Source organism: Cyprinus carpio, chromosome A25 (assembly GCF_018340385.1).
Source record: "Cyprinus carpio isolate SPL01 chromosome A25, ASM1834038v1, whole genome shotgun sequence".
Taxonomy (NCBI): domain Eukaryota; kingdom Metazoa; phylum Chordata; class Actinopteri; order Cypriniformes; family Cyprinidae; genus Cyprinus; species Cyprinus carpio.
The window spans coordinates 12,257,722-12,277,737 of record NC_056596.1 but is presented as its reverse complement, the minus strand read 5'-3'; the positions used below and the strand labels follow the sequence as shown (position 1 = coordinate 12,277,737).

General features: G+C 34.2%; 1 protein-coding gene across 2 annotated transcripts in view; it reads left to right on the top strand.

The window, feature by feature from the left end:
- LOC109109733 (death-associated protein kinase 2-like) overlaps positions 1-16,642 on the top strand; it is a 28,953-nt gene extending 12,311 nt beyond the window's left edge. The window contains exons 3-12 of one of the 2 annotated variants that reach the window (XM_042715556.1): positions 2,715-2,936; positions 6,542-6,680; positions 10,050-10,179; positions 10,349-10,397; positions 10,494-10,520; positions 11,790-11,942; positions 12,351-12,396; positions 15,007-15,096; positions 15,271-15,342; positions 15,546-16,642. In XM_042715556.1, coding sequence (XP_042571490.1) covers positions 2,715-2,936; positions 6,542-6,680; positions 10,050-10,179; positions 10,349-10,397; positions 10,494-10,520; positions 11,790-11,942; positions 12,351-12,396; positions 15,007-15,096; positions 15,271-15,342; positions 15,546-15,671 — 1,054 coding nt within the window. In that variant the 3' untranslated portion in view covers positions 15,672-16,642. The other variant, XM_042715555.1, reaches the window with a different exon arrangement.
- The last annotated feature ends 3,374 nt before the right edge of the window (positions 16,643-20,016 follow it).

Here is a 20,016-nt window from a genome sequence, read left to right as displayed (position 1 = left end):
TCCCAATATATATATATATATATTATCCACATGACCTATTCTTACAATGCATTCAGAACTCGGTGCATGAACAAGAACAGCAGGTGTCAAACTGTAGTCTGCAGCATCATATTTTATATACTTCCCATGTGAGACCAGAGAAAAGGGAACAGGAACACGGAAGTACAGTACTTTGAAGAATCAAAGACCCACAAATTGTTGCATGATATTCTTATCTATAACTGAACTAACAGTCAATATGAAACGTTTATTGTGACATTTAATAGCATGTGACTAAGACTGAAACACGGTCCACTATTTCCAAAGTCTGCTGTGGTCTGCTAGAAGACATTCCTACAGATGACAATGTTTAGAAAGCTTGCTAAACATCTCGTGCATTTCACAGTGAATACATCACCCCTCGTTTTTCTTTTCCTTCTCATCCTGCTGTCTGTTCCTCTTTAATCCCTCTTCTCTGTTATGGTACAGTTCATCTGGCATGAACACCAGAGGAGTGGGACAGTATTTGCTGGTCACAGCTGATAGTGAGCCGGGCCAAATGTACATCCACAGACGTGAGGCATGATGTCAAGTGCGGCCGGATTAGTCAGTTTACATGCAGTCCGACTTCCTTAATCTGTTGACTTCATGCGTTGCCCATCCATGTGCATCAGGAATGCATTTCTGTATTAAGATAAATAAAGGAGTTTAAAAATATAAATATTGAGAAAATCGCCTTTAAATTTGTACAAATTAATTCTTAGCAATGCATATTACTAATCAAAAATTAAGTTTTGATGTATTTACGGTAGGAAATTTACTAAATATCTTCAAGGAGCATGATCTTAATATCCTAATGATTTTTGGCGTAAAAAAAAAAATCCATAATTTTGACCCATACAATGTTTTTTTGTCTGTTGCTACAAATATACCCCAGCGACTAAATACTGGTTTTGTGGTCCAGGGTCACACATGTAGATGACCTCTGTTATTACTGGTCAAGTTACTGAATACTGAGAAGGGCATTATATACAGTAATACTGTACAAAATTTGGGGTCAGTAAGATTTTTTTTTTTTTCTTATTTAAGGAATTAATACCTTATTTACTTCCAAATCAGAATAAATAAATAAATAAATAAATAAATAAATAAATAAGATAATGGTATCTCACAATTAAGAATTTTCTTTTCAGAATTGCGAGTTTAATGTCTCTCACAATTCACAGTTATTTTTTCTCTGAATTGTGAGATAAAAAGTCAAAATCATATTTTTTTTATTTTGTGGTGGAAATAAGATTCCATATTATTAAGTAAGGATGCGTTAAATTGCCCAAATGTGACAGCAAAGATAAATATAAAGAAAAGAAACAAAACAAAATTTAAACTAAACATCAATAAAAAAAAAAAATTTAATTAAATAAATTAAAAATGCTGAAAACAATGTATAACCATTTCCACACAAATATTTTTTTTAACATTGATAGTAAAATGAAATGTTTCTTGAGCAGCAAACCAGCCTATTAAAATGTAATAATATTTCACAATATTCCTGTTTTTACTGTATTTTTGATTAAATTTTTTGATGAGCATAAGATTTCTTGATGAGCATAAGAGCATAAGAGACTTTCAAAAGCAGTCCCCTTTTGTTTTGTTTTTTTAGTCTAGTGTACACTAAAAACCCTAATAAGTTGACTCAACTTAACAGACTGAGTAAACTTGTTCCCTCAATTAAACTGACTAATGGATCTCCTAAAACTTGTGTTTAAGTTCACTCAGCTTGATTTGTTGTCCATATATTGTACTTAAAATCAAGTCACAGCAAAGCATGATTAATGCATTTATTGTAGTCAATATTTTGATATTATTCCTTATTATTATTTAACTACCATCATTTATTAAATAAAAATGTATAAAAAATCTAAAAATGTATAAATTTTTTTGTTACATTTTAATTTAATTATTTAATTTTTTGTTACTAAAACTTTGAAAAAAAAAAATGTTTTTAACGTTATTAATGCCTTTACTTTTGATCAGTTTATAAAAGGGCATTTTAACATAGTCTTGGGACTATTAACAATAAACCAATATTATAACATTTTTGTATGTTTATATTAACGCACTATTTATTAAAACCAAGTCAAAACCAAAATCAGATTTACACTTTTTTAAACATTTTTTTATTATTTTGAACCAAAGGCAGTTACAATTGTCAAATGCAAATATATATAATAAATATAATTAGCTAAATAAAATGTACAAATAAAATTTAATCACTGCCTTCCTTCACAATTCATGCATTTTGTTGTTACAATAACATTTACGTCATGTATAAAGCTCTAAATGAGTACGCAGTGAGCTCAAGGGAGAGAAAAAAAAAGAAAGCACTACCTTCTACTGAAAACTAAATCCACTAGTGTAGGTTTTGTGCACTTTGACTTTATATAAATGAATGGTTTATACATTGTTCTGAATGTTCATTTTGTTTTATTCTTGTGCAGTCCATTACTTTTTCAGCCAAATTTTTTGAGGAAACTATAAAATGTTTGAGTCCCCTGTAATGTTTTAATCCTACAAATCCTGCAAAACGGACAGATACAATGTGGAAGTTTTTTGTACTAATGCATTATTTACCATATATATATATATCATATATTAAATGTGATTACTCAGATCATTTATCTTCTGGCTTAGAATGACTGAAAGTTTTTCTCTGTCTGTCTCTCTTTTTTACTCAGTGGGCAGTTTGCTATTGTGAAGCGCTGTAAGGAGAAGAGTACGGGTGTGGAATATGCTGCAAAGTTCATAAAAAAGCGGCAGAGTAAGGTGGGCCGGAGAGGCGTTCGACGAGAGGAGATCGAGAGAGAGGTGGACATCCTCCAGGACCTCCAGCATCCCAACATCATCACGTTGCACGACGTTTACGAGAACCGCACTGACGTGGTGCTCATCCTGGAGCTGTGAGTTAGAACACGTCCTCCCACGCTACAATTATCCCCTCGCACAGCTCCACACTCTATAACCTTTTTATCTGCTTCCCTAAGACAAATTCAAGGTTTTATGTCAAAAAACACAATTTAATTTAAGTTTACGTGACAACTTACATTTTATCTCTATGGAAGCCTGTTTCCAACACGGAATAAAAAAAAAATAAAACAAAGATAATAGCGACTTTTCTCACAATTTTGACTTTTTTTTTCTCACAGTTCTGAGAAATATATCTAGATATAAATAAATATATATCTGAGAAATATGTAAATATAGAATTGTGAGACACAATCTTGCAATTGTGAGTTATAATGCCAAAATTGCAAAAAGAAATTCACAATTGGCAGAAATAAAGTCAGAATTGCAATTGTGAATTTTTTTCTCACAATTGCGAAATTCTGTTATAAAGTCCAATTCTGAAGAAAAAGGTCAGCTCACAATTCTGTCGTTTTCTTGCAATTGCAGTTTATATCTCACAGTTCTGACATCATAACTGACAATTGCGAGTTCATATCATGCAATTCTGAGAAAAACTCAGAAGTGAGAGAAATAAACTCGCAAGTGCAAGTAAAAAGTCAGAATTGTGAGATATGTTTTATTCAGTGGCAGAAACAAGCTTCCACATCTCTGACCCAGAACTAGAAAAGGCTGTTTTTGTTACTGCACCTTTAAGATTTCTTAATGTAAAGTCTTTTAAAGGGATACTAAACCCCAAAATGAAAATTTTGTCATTAATCACTTACCCCCATGTCGTTCCAAACCCATAAAAGCTTTGTTTGTCTTCAGAACACAATTTAAGATATTTTGGATGAAAACCGTGAGGCTTTTGACTGTCCCATAGACTGCCAAATAAATAACAGTGTCAAGGTCCACAAGGATGCACTGTTTTCTTTCAAATCAAAGCTAAATACACATAGAAACAGCGCATATGCAGTATACAGTAATATGGAGAGACACAGAGGAGACTGTTGACAAAGGAATTGTTGAATAAAGTCGTTATTTTTGTTTTCTTCGCTTACAAAAAGTATTCTTGTCGCATCATAACGTTACGGTTGAATCACTGATGGCAGTTGACTATTCTGACGATGCTTTTCATACTTTCCTGGACCTTGACAGTGTTACTTATTTGGCAGTCTATGGGACAGTCACAGGCCTCAGGGTTTTCATCCAAAATATCTTAAATTGTGTTCCGAAGGGGTTTGGAACAGCAATGGGTTTGAAAAAACATAATAATGAATAGAGTGAATAATGACAAAATTTTCATTTTGGGATGGAGTATCCCTTTAAGACTTTCTAGAAAGAATGCCATCTAGTAGTCCTGATCTATAATAGCTGCTTCAGCTACCATTAAACTTAACAAACATCTGATTCATTGGGTCAGGTGCATTAGTGGGCAAAAAAATTGGCTGCATGGATATATATTCTCCATCCTAACTAGTATGTGGCATTAGGATTAGTGCGTCCCAAATCATTGTACATTGTAAATATTATGCCAGTGGTGCCAAGATGGCATATTACTTCCACTGGATTTTCATCAGTGCATACTTTTATTACTAATGGAATTATATATATACCACTAACCATTTTTAAATGCATAAAACTTAAAAATTAAGTTAGAATTGGATTTAAATATAATGGTTATAAATTATTATATCATTGGTAATTATGGTGTATGTTATAAATAAGAAAAAGAATAATACATTTAAAAGTTATTATAATATACCTAATGATGATTTTTCAGATTGTCACACTAGCATATGCAATTATGTGATAGTATGTGCCAATACCTGATATATATTTAAAATGTATTAATAATTATTATAATACAAAATTATAAATAGCACATCTAGAATGTATTAAAATATATAATTAAAGAATATTAAAAATAATTTATAAATTAAAAAATTATAATTTATAATAATTGATAGGTAAAAATTGATAGCCTGAATGCACTGTAAGTCGCTTTGGATAAAAGCGTCTGCTAAATGCATAAATTTAATTTTTAATTTAATTTATAATACATTTTGCTAGATGATAACACATATGCAAAATACATGGTACTACTTAAAAAAGATTTATATATATATATATATATATATATATATATATATATATATATATATATATATATATAAAATATATATATATTATCATATTACAAATCAAATGTGTTATATAATTATAAAATACATATAATATTATTTCATATACAATGTATAAGTAATTAAATCATATATAATTTATAAGTTATGTGGTAATATGTCCCAATACTGACATATTGTTGCTCAAAAATATGATCTTTGGCAGTATGCAGCATGTGTTGTTGACTGTTCCCTTGCATCATTTTAAAGTGATCTGTCACACACTGTATCTGTGTGAATGTGTGTATTTGTATCTGGTGGTCTGGAGGCCTGTGTGTTTGTCATTCTCTGAATGTGTAGGGGAAGCTGTAGTAAATGTCAGTGCTCTAGAGTTCCTGCTCAGGTTTACCCTGTCTGTAATTTGTGCACGGGAGCATAGAAGCTCAATTAGGACTAATTGTGGCCTGAATCCAATCAGAGTTGTGACTGAATGGACTCGCTGTGACTGTCAGCTGCTCTGCATTTGAAGTGATCTTTCTGGGACAAATACTTAGCTACAAAAATGAGACATAGTGAACTTGTTCAGCTGAGCTGATATGTGATTGTACTGAAATGTCTGTGTTTGTATGGGAAAGAGATTTCTGCAGATCTCCGATAAAGTGGTTTGATGTTAATGATAAAAAGAGCTATACTAAGCCGTTTTAAGCGCTGCTGTGGTTATATGTCGCAAAGGAAGTTTACTAGTCTCATTTTATTGAGATGAACATCTCTGTCTGTATGTGTGAGATAAACTGAGCGCACTGGATACAACCTGTCAGGAGAGCATTTTTGTTTAGACTAATAAATAGATTTTAACAAAGACTGTAAAACTGAGATGATTTTTCTCAACTTTATTAGAAATTATTATTAGAAATATTCTAATAATTACATTACAGTATACAAATGATGTCCAATTCTAAAAATAGCAAAGATACCACAGGGATGGATGGAATAAATTAATTCATATATAGATAAATTAATAATTACATAAATTAAAGTCAATAAATATCTATATAAATAAACATGAACTAAATGCATATTATAGACATAATATTATACAATATAAAAATTACACTGATAAATAAATTTTCTTCAAACAAAAATATTTTAAGCATATTTAAAAAATGTAAATCTTTATTTAAAAAATATACATAATTTAATCACTGTCACTGGGAAAAATAAATAAATATTATCCTGAATTAATCAGATAAATTAGTAAGTAAATCAGATATTTATTAATAAGATAAATATTAAATAGATAAGTATTTGTTTATTTATCAAACAAAAAAATTGTTTAAGAAATGTAATGCTTTATTATGACCTCAAATTATTATAAGCGACACAGCAATATTTAAGTCAGCTTTTTACGGGTGCATGGATGCATCTTTAAATATGACTGTTGGTTTGTGTGTTAGACAGGTAAACCACTTCTAATCAATGGAAATGTCATTTTTTAGTGTTTCAGGAGGCGAACTCTTCGACTTCCTGGCTCGGAAGGAGTCGCTGAGTGAAGAGGAAGCCACCGAATTCATCAAACAGATCCTCAACGGAGTTCAGTACCTGCACTCCAAGAAAATTGCACATTTTGACCTGAAGGTACAAAACAAGTTTTGTCCACGCCTGTCTAAGTGATCTGGAGTCAGTCGTATAGCTTCCTATAAATGGTTTGGTTGTGGTTGCCATGGCAACACTGTAGCTCTTCCTCAAGCAGAGGTGAATTGGCCTTTTCTGAAGAACAATCGGGTCTGTTGCATGGCAACACCTGAAACTTTGCATGACAAGATAGCTATTCACTTTTCTAAGACCTGCCATTGTACTGTTTCTTGGGAATGCATACATGACCCCGTTTTTGTCAACCGTCTGGAAATTCCTTCCTTTCAGTCTTTTCAGCTCATAAACAGCTTCTCTGCTAATGACAGCCCTAACTAATCACTGTGCCGAACACCGTCCCGTCATTGGCTGAGAGCGTACATACATACCCCATTCACATGTGCTTTTCATCCTGGCTGGCCCGGGTCCAGACATTCTAACACAAGATTATCAGCGGCACATGATGAGACATCTCCATCCTGTTTTTCTAAGTGCTGCATCTCCGTAGTCGCAAGTGCACGCTTGAGCTCTAAGCCAGGCGGAGACACTCAAAAGATATAACTTTGGCTAACTCCCTGTCTTGCTCCAGGCAACACATGCTAACTGCTATGTAAACAAAAATTTCCATACTGAAATAATTGTTAATAACAATAATCAGGACGTAGCAGTGACTAATTACAGCAGATCACAGGATGTTCGCAGCATGAAGGCCTTTTTACACAAACACCACGGGAATGTATTCATATGCGGGAAGGCTGTTCATTCAAATTAATATGTGTTATCACACTGTATTCATATCTGTGAATAGGCCTAACTGCTATATATTAACAATAAATGGCTGTTCATTCAACATTAATAAAAATCTGTTCTATCACATCTGTCGTGACAAACATTCATTGAGATTTTCAGTTTTAAAATACATTCACACTGAATATTCATCTTCATCTGTGAATAGGCCTTTTCTCCCAAAGGCACTCAAATATATTAATAATAATAATAAAAAGAGTTATTTTAGATAAGTAGCCAACAAAAAAAAAAATAATTATATAAAATAAGCAACCAAATAATTACACCACATAATATCATAACAAATCATAACAAAACCACTCTTATGTTCAAAACAACATATGCTAACTGATTTGTAAACAAAACATATCCTTCCATGCTCATGAAAGAATTGTTCATTAAAATTTAATGTAGGTTTAATATAAATTTTATATAGAGATTTAAAGGGGTCATATGATGCTTTTTTAAAGATCATTATTTTGTGTATTTGGTGTAACAGAATATGTTGACATGCTTTAATGTTCAAAAAAAATTCAAATACTGTACATTATTGTAGGTCCTCTACGCCCCGCCTCTCTCAAACGCAATCATTTTCTACAAAGTCCCTCCTTCTGACGAGCGCAATCTGCTCTGATTGGCCAACTGACCCAGTGCATTGTGATTGGCCGAACACCGCAAGCACTCGTAGGAAATGTAATGCTTCATCTTTCAAAATAAATGTAAAGACAGTTAATAATGTCCTTAGTTTTACCATCAGTTCGGAAAGGGGAACAGAGTCGCGTGACAGACACAGTGATGAAGCTCATATGTGTTTGCAGTACACAAGCCACAGATGGTTAAGACAGCTGACTCCACTGTGTGACCCAGTCTCTCTCTCTCACACACACACACACACACACACACACAAATACATGACACGCAAAACTCCGCATTTGAAGTCAATAGCAAATACTTTAATAACAAAACATACTTACAGTAGCTGATTCAGAAGCGCTAGATTGTCGTAGCAAAGTCAGAATTACCTCCTCTCCTAGGTTCATGAAACGGTCATCCATAAAATGCGTTGCTGTTCTGCTTCCTAAATGCATCTACTCTCAGAAGGTTAAATAAAGTGCTTTTGCTTTCGCCTAGAAACACAGCATCTCCCTGACATGGCTGCTTCAACACTAACTGCGGTTACTGAAACCACGCCATCTCTCTTTGCTTGAATATTTGGGCAGCATTACGCTAATATTTCCACATAGTGACGTAGTGATGTGGGGGTGTGTTTGAACGAGCCGTTTTAGGGGGGCGTGGCAGAGTCTTAACTTTTATAAAGAATACCTCTTTGGATTTGAGACTTTAGTCTTTGCAACTTTACAGATCTTCTTTATGTGCCAAGAGCTTCTAACACTCCAAAGAGAAATGAAAAATTTAAATTGCATCATATGACCCCTTTAATATAGCCACTAATTAGTTCACTGGGTTAGTTTATCTAAGCTTAGTATAATACTCAAAGTCCACACTCAAAAAGATATTAGCATAGCAGAACTTTCTTAATCAAAACATGTTTACTGATATTTTAACAAAATGCACCATATCATGCTCACAAAAAGACTGTTTCTAAACAGTAGCTAATTTAGCTATGAGCTAAATTCAGAGATTTTGCAAGTAGCCAGTAAATATTTAGGGTGTTTTATCACCTTTCTTTTCACATTGACTAGGAGGCAAATATCTGTACTTGTACATCCTAGACACGGCACAATTTCTACGGGAACACAGCGTCCTCCTTCACACATGAAGTCAGCTGGATGCCTCTTTTCACCTCTTGTGTACGTAGAGTCATTAATATGAGAACATAACAGCTGTTGAGTCCCACGCAACATCCCTCAGAATTACACCAAACCTTCAGCCACTTCATCAGCCTGCAAACTGCTGAGGTGGAGGTTAACACTGATTAGCCAGACACACGTATGACAAGTAGCATTTACTGTGATGGACTTGAAAACTAGAAAGCTTGTGTATCTCCATTGCTGTTTTCATTGTTATGAACAATACAAAAACAGTTTGCAAGGCTACAATGTGATTTGTGAACTCAAGGCATTTCAGTTTAACTTTTTAACATTTCAATCAATACATTTTTCCTTCCAGTCATAGAACTGAAGCGTTTCCCACTTGAATGTAGAATTGCGTTTTTTTTTTTTTTTAGAAGAATAGATCATGTAAATTTATAAAATAGAACAATCAATATCCAATTATAAAAATAGCAAACATCCCATGCATGGGGAAATAAAAAAATTAATGAAATGAAATGAAATTAAACTAAAATTTAATATCAGGCAAATAATAAAAAATATGAATCAGATAAACAAGTAAATAAATATGAAATTAACAGTTCACATACTCACATAATCATTTGAAATGAAAAAGGTAATCATAGGAACAAACAAGAATTGTGAATAATGAATGACCAGTTCACTAGCATCATACAGTGACGCCTATAATGTCAATGGAAATGGGCTGTAAATTGATAAAATTTTAATTGCTTACTTTTTTGCATAGTTTGGGTAACTGCTCATGGTTTTAATTGGCAATTTATTTGATTTTCAGCCTGAAAATATCATGCTGCTGGATAACAATATCCACCTGCCGCGGATCAAACTTATTGACTTCGGTTTGGCACATAGGATCAAGGACGGAGTGGAGTTCAAAAACATTTTTGGGACTCCAGAATTTGTTGGTAAGTTCAAAAAAGTTCATGATGTAAAATGTAAAGTGATTCATTTTCATATTACTGGAAAGACACTGATGTGTCGAAAGCTGCTGAAATTCTCTTCCATCTTTGGACATCCCACATTTGTTGTTTTGAATGAAATGTAGCTGATGCCTCGAACCTGGTTTATTTTCAGCTCCAGAGATAGTCAACTATGAGCAGCTGGGATTAGAGGCGGACATGTGGTGAGAACCTCACGCTTTGTACTTTACAAACAGCAAGCGTCAGTATTCGGCTTTGGCTTAACCATGTGCTCTCTTCGGCCCCTCTGTTTCCTCCAGGAGCATCGGAGTCATCACATACATCCTGTGAGTGTGAATGGAGGAATATGGATTCCTTCTTCTCTGAAAGGACATCCAGACATTCATAGACATTCATGTGACATGCTGAACAAATATATTGATGAAACAAACTGGTGAATAATGAATGCGAGGTTCTCATAATGAGTCGTCCACATATTACACAATAACACCCATAATGTTACACCCATTGCCAATGTGAACATGATCAGGCCGTTTTTATTAATCCTAATAATGTCCACGTCTGCAGTGGGTGTAACGTTACTTTTTATTAAAGAGATGAATATCTGATCGCACCCAGTATACTCAGTTTTTGGTCAGTTTGTAGGGCGTTTTTGTTTAGATGAATAAATCGTGACTATAATTTTGTATATTTGAGATTATTTTCTCTCTTAACTTCTTTATTTGAAATATAAATCACCTACATTTTTTATATAATAGAATAAACAATATATAGAAATAGCTTAAAATGCCATGGGACAGTACTATACAAAATGTTTGGGTCAGTTAGATTTTTTTAATGTTTCTTATGCTCACATAGGCTGCATTCATTTGATCACAAATACAGTAATTTTATAATTAATAAATAATAATTTATAATTATTGTATTTATAATTTTGAATTATTTATCATTAGATAATTTTGTTTTAAGCAACTTTTTTTCTTAAAATATATATATTAAAATGTAAATTATTTGAAATGTAATTTCAATTGTAATCAAATATTAAATTAAAATAATTTATTTGAAAAATAAATAGTTTGTAACAATGTAAAAGTCTTTGCTGTCATTTTGGTAAATTTAATGTCTTTTCTGAATAAAAAGTATTAATTTCTTTACAAAAAAAGTAAGAATTATTACATAAATCAGTATTATTAAACAAATAAATATTAATTATTATATAAATAAACATGTATAATTAAATAAAACTAAATAAATGGGCAGATAAATTAATAAAGATGAATGACAGAAATTAAATAAATATGGAATTAACAGTTCACATGCTCATATATTCTTTAAGAATTGTAAAGGTAATTAAATATAGCAATAAACCATTAAGGTGAATAATGAAAGACATTGAGCCTTGGGCTGTCAGACAGCGGCACCCATACTGTTACACCCATCGCCATTATGAACATAATTATGGCATTTAACAGCTGTCTGATGTATGAACTATGGAGCACGTGTTTGGATTCCACTGTCGGATCAGTTTCAGGAATTAATTAACAGGAATTTCAGTGTGCTTCTGCATAGGTCAAGTATTTGTCTTTCTGTTTCAGATTAAGCGGGGCATCACCGTTCCTGGGCGACTCCAACCAGGAAACTCTTGCAAACATCTCAGCAGTGGACTTCGAATTTGCTGAGGAGTTCTTTGGCAGCACCAGTGAACTGGCCAAAAGCTTCATCAGACAGCTGCTGGTGAAAGATACGAGGTGAGGTTTCAGCAGTGAAGGCTTCAGCATAACTTCAGGGCCTTTTTGGGGTTTCTTTTACTGCAGGAAATCAAATTTTTAAGTAGTTTTCTTATAAGCAAACACATAAAAAAAACAAAACTAAAACATGTTAATGTGCACTTAAATTAGCCAAATAGGATTCTGAAACCAGTGGCCTTTAAAAAAGTCTTATAATTTACACTATTGGGCAAATATGAGCATGCAATTTTCATTACTGTCAAGTTTAACATGTTAAATGATGTCTCAGGCCAGTTCTGTCATGCTCTACAATGATGTCTCACAGATTAAGGCATGAGACTACAGACTTGCTGTATGTCCAAATTAAGTTTCTACCTCACATTTCTCTGCATTTACCTTCAGTTTCCTTTGTGTTTGTTTTCTTTGCAGAAAGAGGCTTAAAATACAAGACGCACTCAACCACCCCTGGATTAAGGTAACCACTTGGATTAAGTCAGAAACATGCACAGTTGAAAGCATGTTTATCTACTTTTATGTGGCTTTTGTGAAATGAATGCTTCATACTGCCATTATAACATACACAAGTGTTGAACTTTACTCTGCTGTTGTGTACTGAATGAACTGACCTCGTGTTTTACACACATCATTAAGACACATATGTCAGGAAAACTTGCTGTAAATATACAATGTCACATAGGCCTCTCTCTACTCTACATGAATTGTGCAATTAAATGCAAAGTTTACCCAAAAGTGAAAATTGTTATCATTTACTCACCTTCATGTGTTTCAAACCTGTAAGACTTTCTTTATTTCTTCTGTGGAACACAGACAAAGATATTTTAAGATGCATCTCAGTGTTTTATTTTTATCAGTGGTGTCCAACTTTCATTTAATGGGGAAAAAAAACAGTTGAAACATCCCTAAAAAGATTTGTAATGACACAAGGGTGAGTAAATGATGCCAAAAATATAATTTTTGGTTGAACTATCCCAAAACCAAATACCAAATCCTGGTATTACCTTCTTGGCCAACTATGTATGCATGCAAGTCTTCGTCATGGAAGCAATCGCATGTTGATGAATTCTTCTAATCGACGACTGATTCCAGTGTGTATCATGCTCTTCACCTCCTAACATCCCGAGACCAGCATTAACTCCACTTCCTCCTGCCTGGATCTGCTGCTTACCTGTGCATGAGTTGAGTGCTTTGTCTTCCTGTTGAAAAATCAAACTAGCTTCTCACTCATTCTTCCTCCTAATTTCTCTATGCGAAGACCCACGAACGGCCGGAGGACAACAGCACCACTGTAGCGGCGCAAATGACAGTAGAATCTCAGCAACTGAAGACCAAACGCTTGAAAGAGTACACCATTCAATCCCACTCCAGCATGCCACCCAACAACACCTATGTCAACTTTGAGCGTTTCGCCAGCGTTCTGGAGGACATTTCGTTGGTGGAAATGGGTCTCGAAAATGTGGTTCAGAAGCGTGAATCCCTTCAGGATGACGTTGAGGCTCTTCTTTCCATCTACTGTGAGAAGGAAGCTTGGTATAAAGAGGAAAGCGAAAGCATTCGGCAGGAGCTTTCGCAGGTGCGCTATGAGTTTCGTAAAGCGGAGGTGTTGAGGAAAGGCCTACAGGAAGACTTGAGGACAACCGACGCCAGCTTAGCCAGCATCAACAGTCGCTACCTGACTAGAGAAGCCCACCTGAGCTCCCTCAGACAGGAGCTGAATGCAGAACTCAGATGGTTGCAGGGAGTTATGGGGTCCCTAAATGGAGAGGCTAGGAACCTGGGGTTGGGATCCATCTCAGCTCTGAACAACGTGGTGAACGAGGCCCTGAAGGAGCTGCTGAGCAGGGCCTGTGGTGGCGAACTAAGTGCTCAAGCACAGCCAGACCTCTCTGAGTCTAGCTAGTGGAGATAAGACTGCAGTTGTAATACACTGGGTTTAGGAGGATTGCAGGATGTGTAGTAAGAGGTGTAGCTGATGGAGTAGCAACCGCTGTAAAAGAAATGTTTGTTCCCGCACATTTTGGGAAATATTTTAAAAGCATTAGTAATACAATTAAAGGAAAAGTCACTCAAAAATGAATATTTTGTTATCATTTGTTATCATTTACTCACCCTCACGTCGTGAAATGGATGAATGTACAACCAGCAAGTCAGAATAATGCAACAAACATTGCTACCTTATTAATATATTCATTAGCCAAGCTAATAAGATTTATATTCCAAGACTTAAGTTAATATTAAAAGATCATTATCTTGACAAAACATTTATTTTAGACACTTTTGAGACATTGTGTTGTTTATTTGTAACTTGTTTTGTATTGACTTGAATTGTCATGCACATGCTGGTGCACTACAGCAGTCAACAACAAACTTTTGAATTCAAATTTTCATTGTTTTTGTCAGTATTATTTAAGATTACTTTCATTTATGGTCAAATACTGACCGAACATCTATAAAACATTCTTTTAACAGTAATAGTAAAAAGTTAAAAGGATGTCAGCCTTCATGATTTCATTCCATCTGTATTCATGGGTTGTTTTTCTTTTGTTTACAGATGCCATAAATATGATTTTGGCCATAAATTATAACTTTCTTTATTTTTGTTTTTCTATATTTTAAAAGTTCTCCAATTTATTTGTGAATGTACCTAAAGCACTACATGCCCATTGCCTGTTTTTTTCTTTCTTGTACATGTCATTTAGTATATATTCCTATTACTTTATACTTTCATTTCTATTAGAAAGTCATATTTGTATGCATATGTGTATTGATTTGTGAACTTCAGCACTTGGATGTTTTCTCCAGGATTTCATGCCAGGATTGATGTAAACACTGATGTTACTTCTTTCCATACTGAATAAAGCACTGGAATGATGATTACAGTACATACTGTACCTCACGCTGATTATTAGTCTTGCAGCTGGCTTTGGTGCATTGTGGGAAAGAGAGAGATGAAGTGTACTGACCCTTAGGGGTGTGTTTCATGGAACTTGTGAAATTATGTGCTTAGGCATCACTCATATTACTTATATTGAACAGTTATGACAATGTGAATGTGTTTTTCTTTTAGCCCGTAAACCCCAGACAAGCCCTGGTGCGAAGACAATCTGTGGTGAACATTGAGAACTTCAGGAAACAATATGCCCGGAGGAGATGGCAGGTAGGACTCATTGCTTTGCCATCAAAGTGCTAAATGGTTATGGAAATGGTGCTTCTTCTTCCAAAAAATGTAATAAAAAAAAAATCTTACTGTCCCCAAACTTTTCAACTTTTTTTTTTTTTTGTATTTAGTCTTAAAGTTCTGAATTGAAATTTTCTCCCTGCTCTCCAATAGCTTTCTTTCAGAATCGTGGCCCTCTGCAATCACTTGACTCGCATCATGAAGAAAGGTCGCCCCAAACCACAGGTATTTCATGAATCCTGCTCAAATATACTCCATTAATCATTTCCAAGAAATAGAACTGTCTGACTGTAGTACGTCCAGCAGTCTCCAGGCAAATCATGAAATAACATGAGCATGCCTCTGATGTCTTACCCAAGATCACATATTCTGGCATGTTGGTATCATTCAAATCTTGTTTCAGAAATGCATCTCAATGTCGTTTACAGGACAAACCCAAAATGGGCTACGAAGGTCAAACAGTGGCCGTGTTGGGAAGAGAGTGTGAGAGCGATCAAGAGGAGGAGGTGATCATGAGGAGACCCCAAACCAGGAAAAGAAGTAACACTTCCTGAAACTCCCTGCTGCTTCTTCATCTGACCACAATACAGACATCCCAGCCGCATGCTGGTTTTAAGGAGAAACAGCAGCGTGTTTGCCGTTTCCAAAAGCACAAAAGTTGAGTTGTTTTTAGAAAGTGTGTTGAGGTCTGAATGTGGCTTGTTTGTCTTCATAAAGATGCATGTAAAAATGATGCAAAAAGTGCAATTGTGGCAAATATAGAAAGACAACATTTGTTCAGGTTTTAAAGCCAGGTATAAATGTATTAATGTACATAATGGGATAAGGAAGAGTTTGCTGGACATATTACAAGTTTGTATGTAAAGCTTATTTGTATGTTTATATTTACTGTTACTTGCACCACTTTGCCTTAATATGCGCCACAACATATTAAGTTTCTTTATTGAAATGTCTTGAGATTTAATTTGTCTTTCAGAAGTGCATGACTGAGATAGCCAACTTCTTTTATTCTGTATGATATTTGTTAATTTTATGTTTATTGTTTTATTGCGCAAATTGTTGTCTCAAGTTGTGATCACATTTACTGTTGTCTGGCGAAAGATTCTCCCATGCAAATTTCGCAACCGGTTACATTTTCTCATGCAAATTAAGAAAGCTGCTTGGTTTGAAAATTAATTTTGTATCAGCCAAGCTTTTGCAACTATTAACAATTCACAATGGACTTTTTTACCTGCGAAAATTTGCTAATGTGATCAGGTATTTCTATGCAGGTGAAAGATTTCCTCATGCAGATTCTGGGGGATTAAACATTGTTTACCTGTAAAGTTTTACCAGATTTACACCAGAAGTGGAAAATATTCATGAAATGTGCCTCAAGAAAAAAATCCCTTAAATCCATTTATTTTATACTCTTGATATGACACTGTTCTTGTGTTGTTCAGTTAATGTGAAATAAAAAAAGTTTACTAAGAATAAAAAATGCCCCTTTTGTACAAACAGTAGAAGTAATAAATGATTATATTTACTGATGTTCTTGTTTGGTTATTTATGAGCCACTAATAAGGTCAGGAAATTGTAATTTAATATGAATTTCATTAAATATTCATGAGGTGCATACTGGGATGCTTTTTAAAGAGTATTGACCAAGTTCATGTGTGCTGACTAGATATTCATAATTATATTAATAATTATGTTCTTAATAATAATAATAAATAAACAAAATATTAAATATTTGATTCAGAAATTGTAAATGTTTGAATAATCCTTTCAATAGTTACAGAATAATAATAATAATAATTTTAGAATATAGTAGTTACTTAATATATATATATATATATATATATATATATATATATATATATATATAATATATATATATATATATATATATTAATAGCTGTTGTACATATAGGGTGAATTGACTAGGTTGTCATTAAGGTTGTCTGACTGTAATCAGATCTTTTGTGTCACATTCAGTCTGTTAGCAAAATTATTTTGTACACGTTTCACAAGAGCAGTGTTATTTGGGTTCAGTTAGGCTGGATGCACCTGCAGGTTAAACTTTACCTGAACTATAAATAAACTGGTGTTACAAAAGTGGACCAGTGGTAATGTAAAAAGCAGGCGGAAGAAGCGAACCAGTTTTTTTTTATCTCACCTGCATAATCAGTTTTGCCTTGCTATTTATGTGAGGAATGTTTTTGTAACTTGTTGCAATGGATTTTCAGCAACTATTAACTGGCCTCGAATCAGTTTTTACAGGTACTGGTGGTACTGATATCTGTTACTGCTTATAAACAAAAGATGAATTGCAGTTGCTGGAATGGTGCCATAAGCTTAAACTGTAAGGTGGATCACAATGAAGATTTCATTGCTTCTGTGGAAAACATAACATATGATATCTTTTTTTTTTTTGCCTTAGGCCATTATAGTCCCAAACCTATGAGTTAGTGTTTACATAAGAACTTGTTCATATTTCCACCAACCATGTGACCTTAGAGATCTAGGTCAAAAACAGGCTATAATTATCTAAACGATACAGATAGGCCTACCTATATTTCCATTCAAACACAGTCAAATCTCGCTAACTGTGAAATGATGTTAACCTGTGTGATGTAAAATGTTAACCTACCGAGATAAACAAATGTCAAATTACAAATAATTATACAAATGTAATATAGCTAGCCTATTTGAACTCTCGGCGAATGTAAGAGATATTACTAAAATTATATATTTATGATATTACGTAAATCACGATCATACCCAGACATCAGTACACCAGAAGTGTGATAACTGTAATGACAGTGCCACCTACTGGTTAGACATTGTCTTTCATATTTCAGAACACTGATGCATGAGTAATTATGGCAAAAATAAACAGGTTTATGTATAAATTTCATTATGTTTCATAATTTTGTTCAGAGGTAGGCCTAAGTTTGGGTGCAATCCAATAGGCCTGCTTCTTGCTTTTTCAAACAAAATGTGTTTTTGTCTTAGCCTCTCACTTAAATTTTTTGATACAAAAATAATGTCAAATGTATATTGTAAATAACAGAAAATCTAGCATTCATTGACACGAATGCATGAATTAATAGACGTAATTTCTAACTGATTTTCAGTTCTATTGGTTGTCCAGAGTCAGACAGAAAATCTTGTTTTGACAAAAATGTTTGTTTTTAAGATAAATATAGCTTATTTATGTCTGTTTTCTTAAAGGGATATTCCACCCCAAAATGAAAATTTTGTCATTAATTACTTACCCCCATGTCGTTCCAAACCCGTAAAAGCTCCGTTAGTCTTCAGAACACAATTTAAGATATTTTGGTTGAAAACTGGGAGGCCTGTGACTGTCCCATAGACTGACAAATAAATAACAGTGTCAAGGTCCAGAAAAGGTATGAAAGACATCGTCAGAATACTCCATCTGCCATCAGACGTGCAATCTGGATTATATGAAGCGACGGGAACACTTTTCATAAGTGAAGAAAACAAAAATAACGACTTTATTCAACAATTCCTTTGTCAACAGTCTCCTCTGTGTCTCTCCATATCACCGTATGATGAGTATGCTCTTCTGTGCCATCCGCGCCACAAGGATGCACTATTTCTATGTGTATTTAGCTTTGATTTGAAAGACAACAGCGCATCCTTGTGGTGCGGATGATGAAGAAGAGCATACGCAGCATACGTTGAATAAAGTCGTCTTGACTTACAAATAAGTACTTCGTATAACCCGAAGACGAATGAAGCTTCTACGGATTTGGAATGACATGGGGGTAAGTGATTAATGACAAAATTTTCATTTTGGGGTGGAGTATCCCTTTATGTTTAATACATATTTTTGATCTATTTAATGTGATTTATGATCTTAAGACAGTTGTTAAGGTTGTTAAGGTTTAGTTTGGTCCAAACAAGAAAGAAATAAAATATTCGTGCTAAAAACTTCTAGCAAAGGCACGTTTTAAGATATATTAGCTCGTTTCCAATTTCCATTTTGGGGAAAAATCCCTGTGCCAGAAAACATTCTGTTCAATAATGTTTATCACTGAAACAAATGTCTCCCTCTGCTGGCCAAAAATGGACGAAGTGCATAATTAAATCACTGAGGGGTTTCCCGCCGTTCTTAAAAGCGCGAATTTCTGCAGGTTTCTACAGGGACGTTCATCATGAGGGTCGACTTCAGCTGATAAAACTTCATTCTTGTCGTGTGTAGCAGTGTTACTACACAGGTAATTTAAAATTGGCAGGTGATTTAAAAAAAAATAACAGCATAAAACAGCCAGTCTGGCAGATTTACAGTTTGTTTTTAGTTTTGCTAAAGTAAAGCTGTTTCTTTCTTCAGTGAGCTCCCAAAACAAATGCAAGGATTTTATTAAGATTTCACAGATGCCTCACACCTTGTCCTTGCCCAAAACCAATGTATTCAGCCCAGAAATGAATATTATATAAGATTATTTTAATTATTTCATGATGTACTTCTGAAATGGTGACTTTTTTTTTAAGGATGTAGAGCTGTTGGTTCAGAAGTGTTGATTTCACACCAGACAACAACCAAATAAAATGGAACAGAGTAAGAACAGAACATGGGAAGCAGCTCATATGTACACAGGATCTCTGGGAAACACTCGCGTGATCCAGATCTTTTTGGGCCACACTGCAAACTCTTACCATCTGGACGTGGGCAGCATGCTAGTAAGCAAATGTTACATTTGGATAGCATGGAAATCCCACCAATGTACTGAACAGCCAGTTCCAACAAATGCTAAACAAATGACCCTGTTACATGTTTGTTTGTGAATAGTGAGTCCGTTTAAATAGACCATATATATTGTTTGATACGCCATATATGTTATAAGGTTTATCAGATTTCTGAAAATGGCATATTTTATTCTAGGTCAA